At 47.2% G+C, this 24,791-nt stretch overlaps 1 protein-coding gene across 6 annotated transcripts in view; it reads left to right on the forward strand.

Moving 5' to 3' along the window:
• HDAC7 (histone deacetylase 7) overlaps positions 1-13,351 on the forward strand; it is a 244,594-nt gene extending 231,243 nt beyond the window's left edge. For all 6 annotated transcript variants that reach the window (XM_044431113.1, XM_044431112.1, XM_044431114.1 and 3 more), the window contains 4 exons: positions 559-692; positions 8,194-8,278; positions 11,420-11,552; positions 12,349-13,351. In XM_044431113.1, coding sequence (XP_044287048.1) covers positions 559-692; positions 8,194-8,278; positions 11,420-11,552; positions 12,349-12,391 — 395 coding nt within the window. In that variant the 3' untranslated portion in view covers positions 12,392-13,351. The remainder of the gene's footprint in view (positions 1-558; positions 693-8,193; positions 8,279-11,419; positions 11,553-12,348) is intronic.
• The last annotated feature ends 11,440 nt before the right edge of the window (positions 13,352-24,791 follow it).

Below are 24,791 nucleotides of genomic sequence, written 5' to 3' on the forward strand. Positions count from 1 at the left end.
ACAGAGTGGAGTCAGGGAGGCAGGCCCACAGAGGAGAAGAGTGGGGGACTGCACCCACAGAGAGCCTCTCCAACATTTCTAGCAGGTGCTCTGGAGAGTCCTAACAACAGCTGGCTTGGCTGCAGCAAGAGAGGGGCTGGCGGGACTCTCGGAAGGAGCCTGCTGTGTGTGCCACCACGTCTCCTTGCCAGAGTTGCAGCAGTTTGTCGCTGTGTGTCTCACAAGAGCTCAGCTGACCTCTTGCAGGAACTTGGCTGACCTCTTGACGGAGCCCTGCAGCTGGGAAGGACTGCAAAGCGGGAGTCGGCGGGCAAGCAGAAGCAGCTGGCTGGATGTGGCAGAGACCTTCCTTGAGGCAGCAAATGTGTTCAGCTGGGTCTGAGGGAGGGAGGGAGGGAGGGAGGGAAGCAGATTGATTGACTGGGCCTGATGGAGAAGGGATGGCAGGAAGACAAGGAAGAGAAGCCATCCTGACCCCCAGGGATACTACCAGGGAAACAAGTCCCATGACAGCTCCTGTCTGAAAGATCTCATGTTCCTTTGCCTTTTCCTCTGCAGTCTTTGGTTACATGACCAGGCAGCTGATGAACGTGGCTGGGGGGGCCCTTGTTCTTGCCCTTGAAGGAGGCCACGATCTGACCGCCATCTGTGATGCCTCCGAAGCCTGCGTCTCTGCCCTGCTTGGTAACGAGGTGAGTGGGACCCACAGTCTGCAGAATGAGGGGAGGATCCTTGGCTTATCCCAGGGCAGTGCCTCACCATAGAGCCTGCTTTAACTGTTTGGCCACAGCCACAGGACACAGTGCAAAATAATATAAAGGAGAATCCTCTGCAAAGATATGCAGAGGAGTTGTTACTCTCTCTGCTTGCCTCCACATACAGAGTTTAATTTCTAAATGTTGGGCTCGTACACACAAGACATCAGCTAAAGCAGTGTGCAATCAATAAACCTAACAAAGATTGCACATGATTAAAAATCAGCAGTCAGATGTGAAAATCACAGAAGGGGAAAAAGAAATTAAGCCAAACCAAAAGCCCAGCAGAACAAAAAGGGATCAGCAATCTGTCAAAATGCCAACAGGGTGAGGCCAATTGGGCCTTTTGCAGTAGGAGGTTTCACAAGCTGGGAGTTGGGGAAAATGTGCCTTCTAAAAATGCACATTTGCCCACTCAAAATGTGCATTTTTCCCTGATTGGGAAGGAAAAAAGATGCCCAGGTTCAAGAATACAAATGAGGGGAATTCAGACAAGAAACCTCGAGTGTTGTACATTCATTCATCCCTGCTTAAAACCAGAACTTTAAATTGGGCCCGGCAGCAGATTGGGAGGCACTACCAAATTTGCAGTGCTCTCTTCTAGTTAATACATTGCTGGGTTTGCTTTGAACAGCTGCAATTTCTGGATTACTTTATAAAATCAGTCCAACATTCAATGCATTGCAAAAAGTCTAAATGGGAGATTAAAACAGAATCATCACCAAGCAATGCCTCCTGCATCCAACTCAGAGCCTATCCAGAAGGATACATAAGCATATAAAAGAGCCCTTTTGACACAAACCAAAGGCTCAACTAGTGTAGCATTTTCTTCTGCCTGGAAGGGAAGCTCACCAGAAGGATATGAGGGCAACAACACCCTTCTGCTTCTGTTCCAGCAATGGATATTTAGAGGCATCCTGCCCCCAACATGTAGGTTTTCTATATACCCATTATTAGCCACTCTCAGCCTTCTCCTCTGTGAAGCAGTGAGGTCAATATCACTGAAAGCCATGAGAAGTCCTAGAAAATCAACAGGAGCACACACCCTCCGTCTCTCAGTTGGCCACAGGGAGGCCAAGACTATTTCTCTTCCATAGCAAGTCCAACTGAAGAGGATCCAGAAGATCAGGTTCATCCCAGAGTTAGGAGTTAATTGCTCCCTTGAACCACCTTGCTGATGAAGGGAATGTTAGCCACATGGGTCAGTTATTGTTATTAATGTCTTGGGTCCAGCTTAGGTTTCTTCAGGAGTGGACTTTTAAAGAGGCTGTACCACACCCTCTCTCAGGGAGGCATTTATAGCCACCTGGGCCCAGCTGACCTGCCATACCCCACTAGATTGAATAACCTGTGAGATGCCAGGATCATGCACACAAGCAGGTGGCCAAGCTTCTGACCCAGGTCTCCCCACTCAAGTTCAACATTCTCTTGCAACTTTTCCCCAGCTTCTGATAGCTGAGACTCACTCCCACACCCAAACCTGATTTAAAATCAGGGGCACCCTTCCCTTTCACACATGCAAAGGTTTACTTTTAATGTGAGAGCACACTGCATCCAGGCTTCTGCAGCCATGGCTATTCTAAGCAAGCCCCCTTCCTGGAAGAAGGCAAACCCTGGCCTGTGAGTCACTCAGTGATAAAACACAGAAGCCCTTCTGAGGGTGTTGAAGTCTGCAGCATCTCTTCATCAAGAACCGGCTGGCTAATCCAGTCCTAGCTGATGTAGAAACATGTCAGGATCACCTACTGAGGATGATTAGAAGGCCCAAGATGTGAAACATGGTGGATGCAGCTGGCCACCATCTCTATGAGATTAGAGTTCACATGGAATAATTCTTGCATCTGAATCATAGTATGTTGCCTTGTGCACATCAAATGGTTTGTCCTTCTAGCCCAGAAATAGCTTTTTGGGATCGCTAGCAAAAAGGATATTTCCCATCATCTCTGTTCCCTGGTGACTGAAGAATGCAGGGATTAACCCTTGAATCCCCTGTTTGTAAAACTGACCACTGATTTCCACACCTGCTGCAACTCTTATTTCTAGCAGCAAACATTAGCAGTCATCTTGCAATATGCCACTGTGCACTGGCAAGTTTTGGGAATCCTTGCTCTGTCTGCTGCATTATACTACCTTAGTTTGTATCCAGTGTTAGCCCTGCCATGAGTAGGGCCACTGTGATGAACGGGCTTTGAGTGAGACTAACCTGGGATTCAACCCTCAGTCTGCATAGTTTATGCAAATTACAGTGAGGCCTTTCCTGTGTCCCACACCTGTGCAGTTTTAAACTGCTTGGATTTTTGAAAAAGAAACATCCAAATTAAATTATGATTAGCTACCCAGAGTAAGAGTCCCCACTAGCATCCCATAAAAGGAAAAGATGTGTAAAGGTAGCTTTTTTGCTGCCTGTCAAAGAACCTGTTTTCTTATCTTTGTTTGAATGCCTTAATTTTAGCACAGGGAGAAAAGTTACCTTTCAGACTAAATAACAAAATCCTTCTAGATTTTGGGACCAAGTCTAGAATAACAAGAGGATTTAAATACTCAGGAAAAGTAAATTGTATGACAGAAACTTGACTGGGTATATATTAACAAGAATTCAGGAACATGCATTTTAAAAATAAAGACAATGGTGAGTGAGATTCCATGTGATCACGCTTCCAGTTTGCTGCGTCAATGATATTTATAACTAGAATCGTTTTTTCTATAAATAGAAATTAAAGCTGAAATTAACTGGAGCTATTATTTCCTTTGAAGGATTTATGCTATCCACACCCTATACCATCCACTGTCCACGCACCATCTTCCCTCATCAAACGCCCTCTTTAGAATATCTTCGACTCTCCTTCTAACATTGTAATGACTGTATGTCATAGAGGGGAGTGTTACATGATTCCTTAAACTTTGTTACACTGGTGTAATGATCAGGGACGTTTCACATTTGTGGGCATCCATGCTCATGGCCTCCCGATCAGTCCAGTTATTTCATGTCTGAGAGATATTACTATATATGGACTTGTTTGGGAGAGCCACATTTGCCTGCAAGCAACCTGCCTTTTCTTCTTGGAGTGACCGTACAAACATTCAGGTGTGCAACTGAGCTGGTTGTGAAGTCCTTGTCTGCATCCCTTAGCTGCGGCCCTTAGGCTGTCAGGGGACTCCCTTCCCTGGGACACAGAGGTTTGTTTGTTTGTTTTGAGCTGTGCTGTGCTGTGCTTTGCTTTGCTTTTCTTCCAATTTAGATTTAAGTTTATTTTATCCTTGTGTGTGTGTGCGAGTGGGTTTTTGTCTGGGAGAACTGGGCGAGTGAGAGGAACTTCAGGACAAACAAGGCAGGGGACCAAGGTAAGGTCTCGGAAGGGATACCGATGGCAGACCAGAAGATGGCCTTGGTGGGAGTCACGGGTGTTGCTGTTCGCTGCGACATTTTCGCCCTTCTCCCCCAGGAGAGGCAGGGATACACTTGCCCTCGGCGCAAGATGGTGACCCTGCTAGAAGAGGAGGTGAGGTGCCTGAGGGCCGAGAGAGCTCTCCAGGCCCCCCAGGAGCAGCCCCCCTCTGGACAGAGGGTTGAGGGAGAGGCCATGGGAGGAGCAGCTGAGGAGACATGGAGGTATGTCACCCGCAGGAGGAGGAGGCCAGCATGGCCTCCTCCTCCTCCTGGCACCAATCTGGAGCTGGGAAACAGGTTCTCTCCACTTGGGGAGGCTGGGGCTGATGAGGCCTCGGGGGACCAGCAGGACCCCCAGCCTGGGATGACAGGCGGCAAGGGAGCCACTGCAGGAGAGGCAAGGGCCAGGGCACGGCCGCCCACCAGCACCGGGAAGGCACGGCGGTGGATGATTGCCACTGGGGAGTGTGCCACCGCAACCTGCAGACAAGGGAGGTTTGCTGCCTGCTGGGCGCACGCATCCGGCATGTGAAGGACAGAGTGGAGTGTCTTGTTCGCTCCGGGGGGTCACCAGCCGCTCCTGGTGATCTATGTGGTCACAAATGATGTGGCCAGGTAGGGTGCGCTTGGGACCACCAGGGACTTCAAGGCCTTGGGGAAGAAACTCAGGGAGCTGAAGGCCCAAGTGGCCTTCTCGTCAATCTTACCTGTCTGAGGATTTGGGCCAGGAAGGGACAGGAGGGCCTCCGAGGTGAACGACTGGCTTAGGGTGTGGTGCCAGAAGGAACGCTTCGGGTTCCTCGACCACGGCACTCGTTTTCTTGCCAATGGACTTCTGGCGGGACGGGTTACACCTCATGAGGACGGGGAAAAGGTCCTTTGGAGATGCTCTAGCAAGCTTTGTCCAGAAGCCTTTAAACTGAGCTGGGGGGAGGGGTTCAGGCCCCCCAGTAACGTGTCTGCACTGGACAAGTGTGGGGGGAGGACCAGGGCTCTGGGAGCAGGGTTTTAGAGGTACTGCAGGGACTGACAGGACTCCTACAGAGAGGGGCCAGGTATCAGGGAGGATGGGAGGAAGGAGGAGGCTGGGAACTCCAAGGAAAGGAAGTGGTGGGAAGGAGTTGAGGTGCGTGTACACCAATGCTAGGAGCATGGGTAATAAGCAGGAAGAGCTTGAAGCTCTCCTGGGAACAGGAGGGTATGATCTGGTGGGAATCACAGAAACTTGGTGGGATGAAAGGCAAGTCTGGAATGTGAACATAGAAGGGTATCACCTTTTTAGAAAGGACAGGAAGGGAAAGAGAGGTGGGGGCGTGGCTTTACACGTCAGGGAAGGGATAGGATGCACTGAGATAGAATGCAGCACAGATGGGGATTCAGCAGAGGCAGTCTGGGTGAAACTTAGGGGTTTTGACAGGGAAAGGGACCTGACAGTGGGGGTATGTTATCGCCCTCCAGGTCAACTTGAGACCCTGGATGATGTCCTGACAGGCCAGATTCTAAGGATATCTCGCGGGAGAGACACAGTAATTATGGGAGATTTCAGTCTCCCGGATATTAGTTGGGAGACTCACTCAGCGGTGACAGCCAGGTCATGCCGCTTCCTAGAAGCTATAGAGGGAGGGTTTTTCACACACAGGGTCCAAGAGGTGACGAGGGGGGGAACATCCTTGACTTGGTCTTGACCAATAGGGAGGAGCTGATAGATGAAGTACAGATTAGGGGAGCTCTGGATGCGAGTGATCACTCCATCCTTTGCTTTGAGATCAGGGGACTGGGGACGTGCAGCAGGTCGAGCACTAGAAGCTGGAACTTCAAGAGGGCCAACTGAAGGCCAGACTGGGGAAAGTCTCCTGGGATAGGTTACTGGAAGGTAAGCGAGTTGAGGAGGGGTGGGTGGCACTCAAAAGGGAGGTTTTGGAGGCACAAGTCTTGACGATACCTCTAGTTAGTAAGGTGGGGAGGCGGAGGAGAATGCCGCCATGGATGCGAAAGGAGGTGGTTAGAGGGATTAGACGAAAGAGGAACCTCCGTAGGAAATGGGTACTGGGGCAATTAGACAAAAGGGTATACCGGGAGGAGGAGGCCCGTTGCAGAAGGATTCTTCGCAAGGCTAAGGCTGATTACGAGCTGAGACTTGACAAGAATAGCAAGAGCAACAAAAAGGGCTTCTTTCAGGATATAAATAGGAAGAGGAAGGGGCGACAAGTGGTGGGACCACTAAAGAAGGAGGAAGGAGATCCAGTGACTGATATGAGGGAACAGGCTCAGATGCTAAATGACTATCTTGCCTCTGTGTTCTCCCCAAAGCAGGATGGGGGATATCCGCATAGGAGATTAGATGAAGCTGGGGACTTAGGGGCACAGATTAGAGTCACCCCCCCTTGAAGTTGAGGGGCTCCTCAGGGCATTGGACATTACAAAGGTGCCAGGCCCTGACAGGTTACACCTGAGAGTACTTAGAGAGTTGGCAGGAGTTCTCTCACGCCTGCTGGCCTCCATTTTTGAGACCTTGTGGAGAACAGGTGAAGTTCCAGAGGACTGGAGGGTGGCATCTTTGGTCCCAATTTTCAAAAAGGGTAGTAGAAGGGACATGGGGAATTATAGACCGGTTAGCCTTATGTCCATTGTAGGAAAAACAATGGAAAGGCTCATAATAGAGAGAGATCTAGTGATGCTAGATAGGGAAGGGAGGCTGACACCGCACAACACGGTTTCCGCAAAAACAGGTCCTGCCAGACATACCTTGTGGAATTCTATGACAAGGTTTCGAGATGGCTAGATGGAGGGGATGCAGTGGCTGTGGTATACCTGGATTTCAGCAAGGCCTTTGACAAAGTGCCCCATGATATCCTGGTGGAAAAATGAGGAGTTTTGGGATACACCAAAGCACTGTCCGGTGGATTAGGGCATGGTTGACTGACCGAAAGCAGAGGTAACCATTCGTAGGGAATCATCGGGACGGCAGCCAGTGACAAGCAGGGTCCCCCAGGGCTCTGTCCTGGGGCTGATCCTGTTTAATCTTTTCATTAATGACATGGAAGAAGGGGTGAACAGTCTGCTGATCAAATTCGCAGATGATACTGAAACTGGAGCAGTGGCCAAAACTGAGGAGCAGGTACTCCAGAGCCAAAAGGATCTGGACAGACTATGGAAGTGGACAGGAGACAACAGGATGGCGTTCATTGTGGATAAGTGCAAGGCCTTGCACTTGGGGCATAGGAATAGCTGTCATAAGTACAGGTTAGGTGACAAGCGGCTGGAGAGCAGCACTTGTGAAAGGGACCTCGGGGTGCTGGTTGACTGCAGGCTAAACATGAGTCAGCAGTGTGTTGCGGTGGTCAAGAGGGCGAATGCCACCCTTGGTTGCATAGCCAGAAGTGTGGCTTCTAGCTCGAGAGAGGTATTACTACCAATCTATACGACTCTGGTGCGCCCGCAATTGGAGTATTGTTTTCAGTTTTGGGCCCCTCATTACAGAAAGGATATAGCCAGGTTAGAGTCAATGCAGCGTAGGGCCACAAGGTTGGTGGCCAGTTTGCAGGGGATGGGATATGAGGCGAGACTGAGGGAACTGGGTCTCTTCAGCCTGGAGAAGAGGAGACTCAGAGGGGATCTGTTGGCAACATACAGGTATGTGAGGGGATGTCACATGGAGATGGGTAGAGACCTGTTCTCCCCTGCAGAGGAAGGAAGAATGCGCTCAAACAGAGCAAAGCTCAGGGAACCAAGGTTCCATTTGGATACCAGGAAGCACTTGGTAGGAGCTTGGTAGGAGAAGTTAGGACCCCGAGGGTGTGGAATGGGCTTCCATGAGAAGTCGTTGAGGCCCCATCGGTGTGCATGTTCAAGGATAGGCTGGACGTCCACATGCTGGGCATGTCGTGAGCGGAGCCAGCTGGTGCCGGAGGTCAGACTAGATGGCCCGGGAGGCCCCTTCTGACTCACTCTGTTTCTATGTTTCCTGCTCATGTGCTCTCTTGCATATTAGACCAGTCCAGCCACTCTCTTGAGAACAAGAGTTACAGGGAAGCCTGTTCTGTTCCACAGCTGGAGCCCTTGCCTGAGGAGATCCTGCAGCAGAAACCCAATGCCAATGCGGTGCGCTCCTTGGAGGCTGTGATCCGGGTGCAAAGTAAGTGGAAATGTGGTTCCCACCCCCATTGAGTAGGTGGGTGGTGGTGGGTGCGGGGGAATGAGTGCTTTGTGGGCTCTTGTTCAGTCCTTTGCCTTTTGCTGTGAGCACTGTTTGTCTGCTCAGAGTTCCAAGGTAAATGAGTTGCTTGCAACAATAATTTAGGTGCAGGATGTGCTTCATAAAAGTGGCATGGCTCACAGCTTATGAATGAAGAGGGCTGAAAAGAGAAGGACTCTTCAGCTCAAAGTAACCTGGCAAAGACTAACCAAGTGGGGGAAACAGTGGCTACTTCCCGGAACTGTCAGATGATCCATATCAGGAGTGGGCAGGAAGTAGATCTCTTGATGTCTAGGTTTCCAGCTCCCAGGTTTCCTGGCCATTGGGCATGGCAGCAGGAGCTTCTGGGTGTCAGTTCAAAAACATCTGGAGACCTATCTCTTACCACCTCTGGTTTACACACAGTCTATATGATAGCGACTAACAAATCCTTGGTGTAACAATGGTTATGGTTGCTACTATCAGTACCTGATGTGGCAATTAAAACAGTTGGCATGGAGCAGTGGCCTGTAGGTTTGAGCCCCTATGCTGCTGTGGAGCTCACTGGGTGACTGGGCCACTCGTGATCTTTCATCATAACCCACCTGACAGGAGGGTAAATGCTGCTGGAGTGGAAGGGGAACCAAATATGCTGACCTAAGATCCTTGGAATATATATAATGCTTGGAATGCTCGGCAGCAGGAGAAAACCAGATCACCAAAGAGCAAGGGGGGTTAGACTCCATCAAAGAGGATGTGGGCCAGAGCATAGTTCAGCTGAAAGAGGTGGCACTGGATCAAAAAGTGTGGCCAGATTTGGCCCATAAGTTCACTTATACTTGGACTCAACTAAGCACCTGAACAACAACAAGATCCTTGAGGGAAAGGTGGGCTCCAAAGACAGCCCTTCAGATTTGGGAATAGGTGTATCTCTTCCCGGTTTGTTTTTGTTTTGTTTTGTTTTTTTGAGTATTTTTTTTATTATTTTCTGCAAACTGAAAAAAAGAAACTAAAAAAAAATCAATCATCAGAACCATCAGACCTGCTGGGTCAGCCCCCCATTTTTTAATATAGCAATCCGTAAATATTTTCAAATCTACGCATAGTCCCGTTTTTCTAGCCAATGATAAAAAGAGTTCCTAGTTTGATAGAAGTATGTATCCTCTTTCTCCTTCAGTGACAAAGTCAGTCTGTCCATTTCAGCACAATCCAGAATCTTTCAAAATCAGTTCATCAGTGGGTGGTTCTTCAATGTTGGGCAAATGCAATCATTGCCGCAATAATTACATGTAAAGTCAAATACACAGCTTGTTTATCGACATCATCAGGCACAATGCCTAGTAAAAGGACTTCAGGTTTAAATATTAAGGATTTTTGTAACATTTCCTCAAGCCATTTATTAATTTTAGCCCAATAGTTTTTTCCTTATCACAAATCCACCACATGTGATAGAAGGTATCCAGTTTATGTTTGCATTTCCAACATCCATTTGACATATTTGAAAGCATCTTTGCTAATCTATTTGGCGATAGATACCATCTATAAAACATTTTATAGAGGTTTTCTTTATATGAGGTTGCTAAAGTTACCTTGATATTTCTTTCCCACAATTTTTGCCATTTCTGTAACTCAATATTATATCCAAAAAATTGTGCCCATGTTATCATAGTTTTCTTAACTTGTTCATCTTCCATTCTCATATCCAAAAGAAAATTATACAGTCTTTTAACCATTTTCTCATCTGATTTTAAGATCACTTGGTCAAATGTTGTTAACTCCTTATAAAACCCCACATTTTATAATCTTTAACATATCTCGATTGTATTTGAACCTTGTGCCACCAAGAGATATTAATACCTTGCTCTTGTAATTCTTGGTTCAGTTTCAATCCTCCATCATTATCCAAACTATCATCATATTTCACAATCATATCAAAATTCAATGCATTTGGATATACAAGAGCTTCCATAGGCGAAGTCACCTTGGCAACTTAGTATACAGTTTTGTCTTTAATTTTTCCCACACCAATATTAATGACTTTCTAATATAATGATTTATGAAACAACCATGTGTCTTACACTTCTCATACCACATATAAGCATGCCAACCCATTTGTAGATCATGCCCTTCAAGATAAAGGAATCTCTTATTTCTTAAAGTTATCCATTCTTTTAGCCACATTAAGACAGAAGCTTGATAGTGCAACATCCAATCAGGCAGGCCAAAACCCCCATTCCCTTTGGCCTCCTGAAGCATTTTTAATATAATCCTTGGTTTCTTCTTTTGCCATTCCCGGTTTGTTTTTGACTGCAGTTGGATGAAATCACACCTCCCGGAACCAAATGCGGACCTGAATGTCTGCATCCCTACATTTCCAAGCTCTCAGTGTGATCTGTGCAACAGCAATGCATGCATTGGAATACACACAGACAGGTGATAGTCCCTGGGAGAAAAGGCATTCTTTTGAGAAGAGCATGTAGTTGATGTGTACATTTGGGGAGCTGTTCATGCACATGACTGTTCAATGTACGAGGAGGGGAAAGGCACAAGTCAGAAGGAGCTTCACAGTGAAAGTTGGAGAACCTCGACAAGCTCAAGTTTTACAGATTTTCACATACCAATTCAGGCCAGGACTCTGATAAATGCTACCCAATTATTGTATATGTCTTTCTCTCTGTCTGATCTCCCTGAACACAGACAACTGGGTGTGAACCAGAAGTGGTCTCCTTAGCACTCGGGTTTTCCATCCACCCCATCCAGGGCCAAGGGTTCAGGCGTGTAGCCTTTTCTCTGTGGCCTGTTGTATGGCCCAGGAACAGGGTTCACTCGGGGACCTGCTGTGCATTGTGGGGACCAAGCCTGAGAATTGCTGGAATCCCAGCAGGAGGCATCTCCAACGGGCAGCACATCCAGTCAAGATCTCTGTGATCACATGGAGCTGTGGGCCCTGCTCTTGCAGAGTTGGAGAACGAGTCCCGCCGGACAAACAGTGTCAGATTGGCCCAGTGTCCTGTTCTTCCCAGGCTTGTCTCTGAGCTTTGAGTGCTGGTGCTTTGGTGAGTGATGTGATAAGCTAGGCACTGATCCTGCCTTTTTTTCCAGGCCAGTACTGGAGCTCTGTACGGCGCTTTGCCCCAACAGTGGGCCGCTCGTTCCTGGAAGCACAACGCCACGAATCGGAAGAGGTGGAGACTGTGACAGCGCTGGCCTCGCTTTCTGTGATGACTGAAAAAAGGTGAGGAGGCTTCTCAAGCTCAAAGAGGTGGTGACCAGACCAGTGTGGTGTAGTGGTTACAAGCGCAGGACTGGGACTCAGGCCATCTGGGTTCCAGTCCCCGCTTAGCCATGGAGCCCGTTGGGTGACCTTGGGCCAGTCACAGACTCTCGGTCCAGCCTACCTCACAGGGTTGTTGTGGGAATAACATTGAGAGCAGGAGGAGGAGAATGATGTAAGCTGCTTTGAGTTTGTTATAAGAAAAAAGCAGGGTATAAATCTAATAAATTAATAGAGAAATAAGTAGCTAAGTCAAAGGCTGGACTGCAAAAGCCAATCTACTTTGGAAGAACTCTTTCTATAGATGGGTGGGCAAGATATGGCCATTGGCCTGCATCTCCCATCAGCTCTAGCCAGCATTGCCAAAAGTGCAGAATGATGGGAATTGCATTCCAACAACACATGAAGGTGACATGCCTTGAGCCAAAGACCTTGCATTAGCAAAAACCCTCACCCACAAAAAAAAGTTTCTGAAAATCCTAACCCTAACCCTAAAGATATCCTTGTGTGAAAGAAGGGATGGAGGAAAATTTCCCAGATAAAAACCCATCAACCATTCTCTGCTAGAGAGATTTCTTTCCCTTCCTCTTCTAGTTTCCCACCCAGAACAAAAGTTTCCTCAGTCCCAAGGGGAAAGGAGTGACATCAGCTTATGTCAGTGGTGCAGATATGCATGCAGCTGCTGAGCTCTCACTGGACCCCTGCACTTTACATATGTATCCCACTAACTACGATTTCCTGGTTTCTTCTGCTTTAGGCGGCAGGATGAGCCGATGGAAGAAGAACCCATGAACCAGTGAAGGACTGCCTGTTCTGCATCCTCCAACAGGAACGCGGCTTCCTTCATGGCTTGTTGCTCAGACGCAGTCCCGGTTCCCACCAGCCACGCAGCCCACAGTGCCCTTAAGCCGCGAGGCTGGAAAACTGTCTTAAAGTTCAGGCAGAGAGCTCTGTAGAAGGCGCACGTGGCAGATCCCCTGGGATTCGCAGCTGTCTTGGAGGGGCTGCCACATGTGAACCTCGACAAGGCCAGCACCAGTCCCAAACTGAGGTCCTCCCTGGAAGACCTGCCTGGGTTGAGAATCGGAGCACCAAGGTGCCCAGTGGGAGACAGGAGACTGGGTGCGGGCGGACTGTAAAAACTGGAGAGTTTACTTTGACGTTGGGGTGGTGCCTTTCCCCCTCCAGAACCAAAGACATTCTGCTGAGAGATCCTTCTGGGGAGGAGCCTGGATTATTCTCTTTTGTAAGCATGAGTTGATTGTCCCTTATTCCAGGATGCTTCTGGGTTTGCAGTGGGAGAACTTTCAGAAGCTAACATTTGATGGCAGACATTGACAGCATCTTTGAGGAGAGACCTAGCCCAATTCCTGCTAACGGCTGTCCCAAACTGACCCTTTTGGTCTAGGACCTTCCTGATTTGCACTATATACAGTTAATACAGATACAGACCTTGTCTATTTTTCATGAAACCTTGTTGGATCAAATTGCACCTCCTTGTTGGACTCAAGCCCTTGACTTGACCATTTCTCTGGCATCAAGGCACTATGTAAATATACAATTCTGTGGTGCTTGTGGCTGGTTGGTTGCCCTGATCCATGAAAGCAGGCAGCCTTATTCCAAAGACCAGACTTTGGGGGAAAGGAAAACGACTAGGACAGTTTGTCCTCTGTTATCTCAACCAATATGCAGAATTTGGATTCCTGTAAATCTCATTTGTTTGGGTTTTTTCTGTTTGTTAAAAAAAAAAATCTTACCGAGCTTCTAGTCCTCATGATATGCTTGAAAATGTGTAGGCAGTGCCTCGGTGAATGCACTGTTGAGTAAGAAATCTGTGATCTGTAGAACAATCACATGTTCATGGAAAGGTAACTAATTTTCACCTGTCACAAACACTGAGCAGGCCTGGCATACTTCCTCCAGGGAGGAAAGGAACTTGGGCACACACAGAGGGAAATTCATGTATATATGCACATACTTCTCTTTTGCTCTGTGTACATGCAGTTTACATCTGCTAGAAAGCTGCAATCAATACTAGGTTTCCAGAACAAACAATAGGCACCCATGACACTGATCACACATAGCCCTAGAAATCTTTTTGCTACTTCGAAGCATTTTGCACACTGGGAATATGTCAGGCTCAAGGGGGGGCTGATTTCACTGTAGGTCACTAGTCCCTGAGTGAATGTGGGGGAAGGGAGAAGACTGCTTCACTGGGAGGCAGGGCTGGCCCCGGCATGAGGGAAGGATGCATCAACACCACCCAAAGTCAGAAACAGCTGGATCTGAACCCAGAAATTAAGGCTCTGCTTTTGCCCAAGTGTGTTGCTTGTTTTGTAGCTGGGAGCAGCTCAGCTCTTCATATATTTGAGTTCTCTGCTCATTCCTCAAACATCAGCTGGGGAATTAGGGTCAGCTCAGCCATGAAGCAGGACAAAGCACCTGGCTGCAAGCAAAAAGGCCGAGCGATGGAGGAGGCCAATTAAGGTGGTGTGACGGATGGTGGCAGAGCAATGCAGCAGGCCTTTTTAAGTCGGCACCGACCACAACAGAGATCCCTTATCATGGGGTTAAGAGAGCTGTGCCCTTCCAGGTGGTGTCAGATTTCAGTTCCTATCAGCCCCAGCCAGTATGTGAAAGATGATGGGAACAGTAGTTCATCAATATCTGGTGGGTCACCACTTCCCCAGCCCTGATGTGTTTGTAGCATTGCACCAGTAGTGTCAAATGCTGTCCATCCACTCTCTTTTGCTGTAATAAAAAATGGTGAAGGCGGGGGAGCTGGACATGGCTCAGATGCACAGATGGAAGTAGTGGATCGGGTCCCTCTTCTACATGTGTCAGCTCATACATTATGACACTCAAATTTTGTGGTTGGCAACTGGTGCCCTCCAGATGACTCGGACTACCATTCCCGTAATCCCAGGTCAGCATGACCAAGAAGACAGTAATGAGAGGGGTTGAGGTCCAAAACATTTTGGAGGGCAGCAGGGGCCAATCCAAACTCAAATCCTTCTGAACTTATGTATCTCCTCCACAAAGGACATTTTAAACACCACCACCTCCTATTTTGGCCTGCATAGCACCCTCCAGCTTGGGGCCTCCTGGCATTTTGATGCAGGACCTGGCATGTCTCACCATTGGCCACACTGGCTGGGCTGATGGGAGCTGAGCTCTGAAAGATCTGAGGAGTACCACAATGGGGAAGGCAACAGCCAGGATCAGTGGGACAGTGCATTGTGCAGGCACGGCCTACAAAATTGCATTTTGTTGAAGAGCTCCTGCCAAGTGATGCAGACTTAATGCAGTGAGAGCAGCTGTGGCAGTTGCATTGCTGGTGTCTCTGGATCTCCAACTAGGAGGTAGCTATATTTCCATTCCCAGGATCCAGAGCCTTGCTCCTCTGTGGCAGCAGTTGTCAAGTTGGGGATCACTGCTGGGTTCATCTTTCTGAAAGCAGAAAATGGTGAATCCTCCTTGGAGAGGACATAGATCTGCTGAGCCTCTGAGGGAGTGAGTGCTACTGTGGTGGGGCCACCACAAAGAAGGTCCCGCTGCAATACCTAGCTCGTGTAGCAAGGTGGCTCCTTCCTGGGATGGGGGTTGCTGAATGTGCAAGATGGACAAAAGGTTGGAAAAGCAACCTGGATAGTAAAACCAGCAATGCTAGCAACTGGGCAACTTGGGACTTTCCAGGAGCAAACCAAGCATGCGAGCATAAATGCTAAAACATTGACTCACTGATAATCAGCCTGGAGTAGGACAATGTAAGTGTGATCTCAGGGTTCAAGGAGTGCATTCAGGGGTGATTGGGGTGATGTGTGACCACACAAGAGTCTTGCTGTCGGCTAAGTGGAAAAGAGGGAAGCTACCTTCAAAGGACGGGACAAGAACAGCACCAGGAAGTGAGATACAAAGGAGCTTGGAGGCCTTTAATTGCTTCCAGACGTGTTGCTATATTTCAACATCAAGTAAAGAAGGGTTATCGGCACGATGCTTTGGCTAGAAAGCTGGGATTTGAAGCACTTAATTCCATGAACGCTAGGAAAGTCTGAAAACGGGACTTTGATTTTAGACCCAATGCTCAAAATTGTTTACCTTGTAACAGAGCACTCCAAGGCAGCAGGAGGCGCATGTAGTTTTGAGTACCTCATGGGCCTCTACACTGCCTAGTGCCAGCCTTCTTCAACCTGATGCCCTCCAGATGTTTGGATCTCAGTGCTCCAGCCAGCCTGATCAATGGCCAGAAATGCTGTGAGTTCTAGTTTGACGTTAAGGCATCTGGAGGGCACCAGGTTGGGGAAGACTGATTCTAGGGAAGTCCAATAGCCAAGACATTTTGTATGTCCCTCCTTATCATGCATTTGAATCAGGTTTGAACTGGCGCTGGGGAGACAGGATTTCCAGAAGTAGCCAGGAACATACATTTGTGTTCAGGGAATGTGAGCTGCATGTGCTGCGCACTTGTCCGCCTGACAAGCTCACATGCCGTTGTGTGCTGTGTGAGGTCACGGAACATTCATTAACATTCTGACTGCTCCAGGGAAAATTGGCATGGGAGAAACCTGGCAGGACAAGGTAGCTTTTTATGAAAGAAGGCAAAGGTCCCTTTGCTAGGCTAAACTGCATGCAACAGGGGACTGGACAAGGATTTACAGGAACAGCCGTGTTGGACAGGGATACTAGAAACAGTGGAGAGGATGGGCTGGAAAGCCATGGAGTGACTGTCCCAATGAGGCAGAAAAAAAAATAGGATAATTGAGCAAAATTCAGTGTGACTTTGGAGGAGGATGGGGAAAAGGGACAAAAATGGCAAGCGATGGTTTAACAGAGCCAGGACTTGCTAGGATGCTTCAACTGCAATTTTTATTAGCAGGTACATTTAGTACTGGATGATGAAGGACAGGAGAGCCTGGAGGAATGTTGTCCATTGGATCATGATGGATCAGGCACAACTTCACGACTAAACAAAAATACATTTAGTACTAGGAACATTCTATTCTCCAGACTAGAATACTCAGAGTGATTTTGAAAGAAAAAATGTAATCAGGGAGACATCCCAATGAAGCTTTGTAATGATGGGTGACTTCAATCACTCCCACACTGACTGGGGGAATGCATGTTCAAGTCATGACCAAGTTCTCAATGTCCTACCTGATCATGCCCCAGAACCGATGGATGTGGAACTGACCGTATGAGAGGTAACCCTAAAAAGTGTTGCCTGGGACTTTGAACAAGGTGTGAGAGCTGTCAAACCGATTGAAAACTGTGATTGCAGTGCTAGCAGATTTGAGAGAGGGAGCGGGGAGGGGGGTCTAACAGTCATATAAGAAGGTTAAATTCCTTTAAAATGCTTGGGGGTTACTCCAAATCACAATGAAGATGCTCCATTAGAATGCATACCACAAGTTAGGAAAGCTAACCTCACATCCAAGTTGTCATTGAAGGCTTTAATAAGGGAACAAATTGCTAACAATCAAGCAAGGGCAACAATTATTTAAATATACCAGAATTAGCAAACCGGTAGGGAGATAGTTGGACAAGTAAATTATAATGGAGGATAAGGGGACTACAGAGGGTCCAAATCAACACTTTTCATCTGTCTCCAGGGCAGAAGATGTAGAACAGATCCCTGTATTGAATTGATCCTGCTAGGATGGAAGTCTGAGGAACTGGGGTAAATACTGTGACCAAAGATAAAAGATAAAAATTCTTAGCCTTATTGCAAAATCAATGTTAATAAATCACACCAGGCCCAGATGGTATCCATCTGAGAGTCCTTAAAGAACTCAAATGTGAAATTGCTCATCTTCTGTAAGTAAGTGTTGTTGTTATTAGTCGCGAAGTCATGTCCGACCCATCGAGACCCCATGGACAACATTCCTCCAGGCCTTCCTGTCCTCCACCATCTCCAGAAGTCCACTCAAGCTCACACCACTGCTTCAGTGACTCCATCTAGCCACCTCATTCTCTGCCGTCCCCTTCTTCTTTTGCCATCTATTGTTCCCAGCATTAGGCCCTTCTCCAGGGAGTCCTTCCTTCTCATTAGGTGGCCAAAGTATTTGAGTTTCATCTTCAGTATCCGGCCTTCTAAAGAGCAGTCAGGGTTGATCTCCTCTAGGACTGACCGGTTTGATCACCTTGCGGTCCAAGGGACTCACAGGAGTCCCTGCCAGCACCACAATTCAAAGGCCTCAGTCCTTTGGCGCTCCGCCTTCCTAATGGTCCAGCTTTCACAGCCATACATTGCAACTGGGAAAACCATAGCTTTGACTATACACACTTTTGTTGGCAGGGTGATGTCTCTGCTTTTTAGTATGCTATCTAGATTTGCCATAGCTTTCCCCCCGCTAGGAGCAAGCATCTTTTAATTTATTGGCTGCAGTCCCCATCTGCAGTGATCTTGGAGCCCAGGAAAATAACATCTGTCACTACCTCCATTTCTTCCTCATCTATTTGCCAGGAACTGAGAGGACTGGATGCCATGATCTTAGTTTTCTTAATGTTGAGTTTCAAGCCAACTTTTGCACTCTCCTCCTTCACCCGCATCAAGAGGCTCTTTAGTTCCTCTTCACTTTCTGCCATGAGAGTGGTATCATCTGCATGTCTGAGGTTGTTGATATTTCTCCCAGCAATCTTAATTCCAACTGGTGATTCATCTAGCCCCATCTTTCTCATTATGTGCTCTGCATATAAGTTAAATATGCAGGGCGACAGTATACAGCCTTGCTGAACTCCTTTCTCAATTTTGAACCAATGTTTGAGGCGGTCGAGTTTCTTGCCCTTATGGGCCGCCTTAGCCATCTTATCTTTCCTCGGTTTCTTGTGCCCAGAGGATTTATCCGGTTCTGAATGTTTACGCTTCTCCTTTTGTTTAGCTGGAGGAGAAGGTAGCCATTGTGCTTTCGTTGAAGCAGTGCCTTTGTCCGAAGGACGCTGCGGTGGCGCGGTCAACGTAGAAGCGGATACACTGAGCAGACGGATGTCAACGACCCACAAGTGGGAGTTGGACTGGATGATTTGCAACGAACTATTCCAGTTGTGGGGATACCCGGACATAGACTTGTTCACTACCCGAAAAAACAGGGTATGCGAACTGTTTTGCTCCAGAGCAGGACAGGACTCGAGGGGAGATGCCCTCATAATAGATTGGAGCAACCTGTTTTTCTACACGTTTCCTCCGATTCCCCTTCTGATGAAGGTGGTATCGAAGATTGTTCAGGACAATGCTACAGGAATTTTGATAGCCCCATGGTGGCCAAGGCAACCCTGGTTCATTGCTCTCCTCATTCAGTCCAAAGGTGTTTTCCGTCGACTTCCACCGGTCCCTCACTTGCTGACGCAGTGCAACGGAGCAATCCAGCACCTAGACCTAGCTTCGCTCAAACTGACAGCGTGGAGCATTCGCTAGATTCGGTCTCTCTATCGGTTCCGTTACCATCTCGATCCATGGAATCCTCTCCTCAATTGTGTGCACGACCGACTCCCCCTTCGGGATCGACAGAAACCGTCTTGGGACCGACGTTTTTACATCCTGATATCCAGGGATTCTCAAATCTGTGCTAAGACCTTCCACACGCCAATCTTACTCAGCAAAATGGAAAAGATTTTCCTCCTTTGCTGGCCGTCATTCTTTTTCTCCAGAATCGGCATCCATTGAGAACATTATACAATTTCTGTTCGAACTTCACCGTTTGGGACTTAAGACTTCATCTATAAAGGTTTACACAGCTGCCGTCTCACATTTCTGTGGTACCATACAAGGCTCATCGGTTTTTTCTCAATCTCTGATTCGTCGTTTTCTTAAAGGACTACAAAATTTACACCCATCAATTCACCCGGTCATGCCGACTTGGGAGTCTTTCCATTGTACTTCAAGCGCTAACAAAGCCACCATTTGAACCTCTGGCGACGGTGGATCTACATCTAGTATCATGGAAAACTGCCTTCCTTGTTGCAGTTACTTCAGCCAGAAGGGCCAGTGAGCTTTGTGCTCTACGCATAGACCCACCATTTTTGAATTTTCACAAAGAAAAGGTGGTTCTTCGAATGGACTCAGCGTTTCTTCCTAAGGTGGCAACTCATTTCATTTGAATTAGAGTATCGTCTTACCTGCATTCTTTCCATCTCCATCGACTCCGATTGAACGCTCTCTTCACACACTTGATGTTCGACTCTGCCTTGTCTTTTACAAATCTCGCACAGAATCCTTTCGGAATTCTAACAGACTTTTCGTTAAATATGCTGATAATGACAAAGGTTCTCCAGTCTCATCTCAGCGATTATCTAAATGGATTGTACAGACCATAGTGTTGGCCTACCAGTTGGCAAGAATGGACTTACCTACACTTCCGAGGGGCCATTCTACGTGAGTAGCGACTTCGTTGGCTTTTGCGGCAGTTATTCCAATTCAAGATATTTGCAGAGCCGCAACCTGGGCTGCTCCGTGTACTTTCACCAAGCATTATCGGCTTGATGTGCGTGCCAGACAGAACTGTTCCTTTGGCAGAGCAGTGCTCTCTGCCATTCTTCAGTGATGACACCTCCCTCCTCTGAGTCTGGTAAGCTTGCTAATCACCCATATGTGTGACGCACAGAGGCCACGACGAAGAAAAGCAGGTTGCTTACCTGTAACTGATGTTCTTCGAGTGGCCATCTGTGCATTCACACAACCCACCCGCCAGCCCCGCATGGTGTCGGTGAGTGGACTTGTTCTTTTTCTATCAGTTCCGTACTAATCTTGCAGTACCAATGTTGCTTGTTGTGGTACTGTCATTGACTGCTAGGGGGCGAACATCAGTCTTCCAGACTGAGTAAAATGGCGGACGCTCTGGCTCTATTTATACTGTGGGGAGAGGGGAGTGGAGCTTTTTCGTGCCAAAAACTGTTAGCTTTCTAATCTTGCGGCCTAGGCACTGCACAGGCGTAGCACCCATATGTGTGAATGCACAGATGGCCACTTGAAGAACATCAGTTACAGGTAAGCAACCTGCTTTTTCTTGAAGAGATTTCTGGTCCTCCCTATTTTATTGTTTTCTTCTATTTCTTTGCACTTTGTTCATTTAAGAAGGCATTCTTATCTCTTCTAGCTATTCTCTGGAATTCTGTATTCACTTGGGTGTATCTTCCTCTTTCTCCCTTGCCTTTCACCGCCCTTCTTTCCTCAGCTATTTGTAAAGCTTCCTCAGACAGCCATTTTGCTTTCTTGCATTTCTTTTTCTTTGGGATGGCTTTAGTTGCTACCTCTTGTACAATGTTGCGAACCTCCGTCCATAGTTCTTCAGGCACTCTGTCTATCAGATCTAATTCCTTAAATCTATTTGTCACCTCTACTGTATATTCATCAGGGATATGATTTAGGTCATACCTGAGTGGCCTAGTGCTTTTCTCTACTTTCTTCAACTTAAGCCTAAATTTTGTAACAAGAAGCTCATGATCTGAGCTACAGTCAGCTCCTGGTCTAGTTTTTACTGAGTGTATAAAGCTTCTCCATCTTTGGCTGCAGAGCACATAATCAATCTGATTGCTGTGTTGACCGTCTCGTGATGTCCATGTGTAGAGTCATTTCTTGGGTTGTTGGAAAAGAGTGTTTGCTATGACCATCATATTCTCTTGACAAAATTCTACCAGCCTGTGCCCTGCTTCATTTTGTACTCCAAGGCCAAACTTGCCTGTTATTCCGGTTATCTTTTGCCTTCCTACTTTAGCATTCCAGTCCCCCGTGATGATAAGGACATCATTTTTGGGTGTTAATTCTAGAAGGTGTTGTAGGCCTTCATAGAAATGGTCAACTTCAGCCTCTTCAGCACCAGTGGTTGGGGCATAGACTTGAACTACTGTGATGTTGAATGGTTTGCCTTGGATTCGAACTGAGATCATTCTGTCATTTTGGAGACTGTATCCCAGTACTGCTTTTCCTACTCTTTTATTGACTATGAAGGCTACTCCATTTCTTCTGAGGGATTCTTGCCTGCAGTAGTATACCTGATGGTCATCTGAATTAAATTCACCCATTCCTGTCCATTTTAGTTCACTGATTCCTAAGATGTCAATGTTCAGTCTTGTCATCTCGTTTGACCACATCCAGCTTGCCTTGATTCATGGATCTTACATCCCAGGTTCCTATGGAGTATAGATCTTTGCAGCATCGGACTCTCCTTTCACCACCAGATCCATCAGCAACTGAGTGTCCTTTCGGCTTTGACCCAGCCGCTTCATTCTTTCTGGCGCTACTCGTACTAGCCCTCTGCTCTTCCCCAGTAGCATATTGGACACCTTCTGACCTGAGGGGCTCATCTTCCAGCGTCATATCTTTTTGCCTTTTGGTACTGTCCATGGGGTTTTCATGGCAAGGATACTGGAGTGGGTTGCCATTTCCTTCTCCAGTGGATCACGTTTTGTCAGAGCTCTCTGCTATGACCTGTCTGTCTTGGGTGGCCCTGCACGGCATAGCTCATAGCTTCATTGAGCTACGCAAGCCCCTTCGCCACAACAAGGCAGTGATCCATGAAAGGAGCAAAAGTAAGTACCATGTCCCTAAGATGAGCCTCTGCACTAGAGGATTGGAGAATGGCCAGTGCTGCATCACTTTTTAAAATGGGATCCAGGGAGCATCTGAGAAATTGCAGGCTGGTTTGCTTAGCATTTGTCCTGGGTAGATTGGTAGAAAGAGTTATTAAAAATAAAAATAATAAGCATATACAAGGGTGTGCTCTGCTGAAAAAGAATAAACATGTCTTCTGCAAAGGGGAATCCTGCCTCACTACCCTTTTAGACAGAATTCTTTGAGAGTGGCCAGGTTCTCACAATCCCCAGGAAAAAGAAGGCACAGTGGCTTGGGTGTGCTATGCATTTTGCCTAAATATGCTCATGATGGGCAGGTTGCAAAATCAACTGATTTCTATGAGGTGTGCAACACAGGTGGCTTGCACCCCAAAACTCTGGTTCTGGGGTCTTTTGCCAGGCACCCCTGCCACACAGCTTCCTGGGTTTGTATGGCATGGGAACCCATGTGACATGAGTGAAATTAAGTAAATTGCACAGTGCACAAACAGTGTGAACAGGGGAGTGAAAGAAGTCACCGCGGTGTCTTTTCCCTAGTGAAGATGGGGACCTGGCCTAAGTCAACAAACCTGTGGGCTGGGGTGATCTGGAAGACCTTGTACCCTTGAACTTTCAGAACACTTTGGACAAAGCATCAAACCAAGACTTCTGAACTAACCTAGCAGTCATGGAATAAGAGGAGAGGGCCTCTTCTGAATCACTAACTGGTTAAAAACAGAAAGCAGAGTGGGACTACATAGCAAATTCTCCCAGTCAGGGGATATAAATAATGGAGTCCAAAAGGAACTTGTATTGGAATCAATGCTGTTCAACATGTCCATAAATGATCAGGAACTGGGAGTGAGCAGGAAGCAGCTACATTTTCTAATGACATCAAATTATTGAGGGTGGTAAAAAGTAAAAGGTATTGCAAAATGTTCCAGAAGGCTCTCTCCAAACTGGAAGAGTGGGCATCAGCATGGCAAATGTGCTTTCAATGTAAGCAAGTATGATTAATGATGCTTATTAGGGCAAAACATCCAACCAGCTATATCTGATGGGATCTGAGCTAGCACTCATCACAATGAAAGTGATTTGGAAGTTATGGTGGACAGCTCAATGAAAAAGTTCTCTCTCTGGAATCCAGTGGGGTTAACCCATAAAGCTGATTGGTAGGCAATCCAGGGGGATAAAAGGAATGACTCCTTCACATGCCACATAATAAAACAGTGGAATTCACTTTCACAAGGTGTAGTGATGGATGTCAACTCAGACAGCTTTAAAGGGGGATTGGACAAATCCGTGGATGGGAATGCCACCAGTGGCTACTCATCCTGATGGCTATATACCACCTCCAGCATCACAGCATACCTTCATACATCAGCTGCTAGGGAACCTGGGCAGACATGTACAGTTGCCCTAACATCTGTTTGTGTGTTTCTATGGGCAGCTGTTTAGTCATGGTGTGAACAGAAAAAGTCGAGAGAAAGAAAGAATTTGTCCCCTACTGTCATGAGTAGTCTGGGCAGAGGCCTCAGGTGTGTGCCCTGTTCCACCTATTGCCCACAAGTTTACAGGGAGACCCCTATCTCAGGAGTCTACAAATCCTGAAACTGGCCCTGATTGGAAGAACACAGGTGGAAGATAACTAGAGATCTGAAGTCTGTGATAGGAGGTTTCAGTATTTCTTACCCGTTCCTGTATTATGTCCTGATGCCTCATGGTTCATGAAAATCCCATGGGTATTTTGACCTTTATCTAGAGACCCCATGGATTCTTTTCTGCCACACCTGTTGAAGACCTAGTAATCCCACCCACTCAACTTTAGCCGCACCCACTTTGCATTGACCAGCTTTACCTGATTCCATTTTTATCCTTGTGCCAAATACAGACTATGCCTTGACCAATCCATAGAACAAAATGATCCCCAAAGAGTTTGGAGTCCTAACTTATATACTGGTACCTGTTTCACTCCTGTTTGGCACAAAGTCATCCTGCCTTTTATCAACTGCACAGTCTTGGACAATCCTGGAATGGAGAGAACATCAACTCTCTTGCTGTGACAATTTCTTGCTTTCCATTAGCCATCAGACAGGGAGGCTTTAAGGAAGGGTTCAGCAGGGGAAATGGGCATGTAAGGCAAAGCCACTTAGACATGACCACTGCGGTGACAGGCAGCCAAGGGTGTGTGATGGGGCATGCAGGAAAGGGCCACAAGGGGGTGATAACATAATGGCCATTACATGGAGGTGAGTGTTGATTGGTTGATTTCCCTGTGAGGTCACAATGGGCTCTGTCAACAACCCATGAGCTGCCTCATGCTAAGCAGCTCAGGCCATTCTTTCCCAGCCTGATGCTCTCCAGCTGTTTTGCATCATAGTTCCCATCATCCATGTCTAATTGCCATGCTGGCTGTGGCTGATGAGAGGTGTGATCCAAAACATCTAGAGTGATCCCATTTGGTAGAAAGGAGGGCTACACCATTGGTCCATCAAGCTCAGCCTCATCTGCCTCAGCTGTTAAAAGTCCATGGTCTCAGGCCAAGGTCTTTCCCAGTACTTGATGTGATGGGGTTTGTTGGGGTGGGGTAGAAATTTAAGTGCAATGTGTCTGATTGGTGCAGTTTACTCAGATGCCAGCATGTCCTTAATGAATGAA

This window comes from Varanus komodoensis, unplaced genomic scaffold (assembly GCF_004798865.1).
Source record: "Varanus komodoensis strain SLA01 unplaced genomic scaffold, ASM479886v1 scaffold22, whole genome shotgun sequence".
NCBI classification, from domain to species: Eukaryota; Metazoa; Chordata; class Lepidosauria; order Squamata; family Varanidae; genus Varanus; species Varanus komodoensis.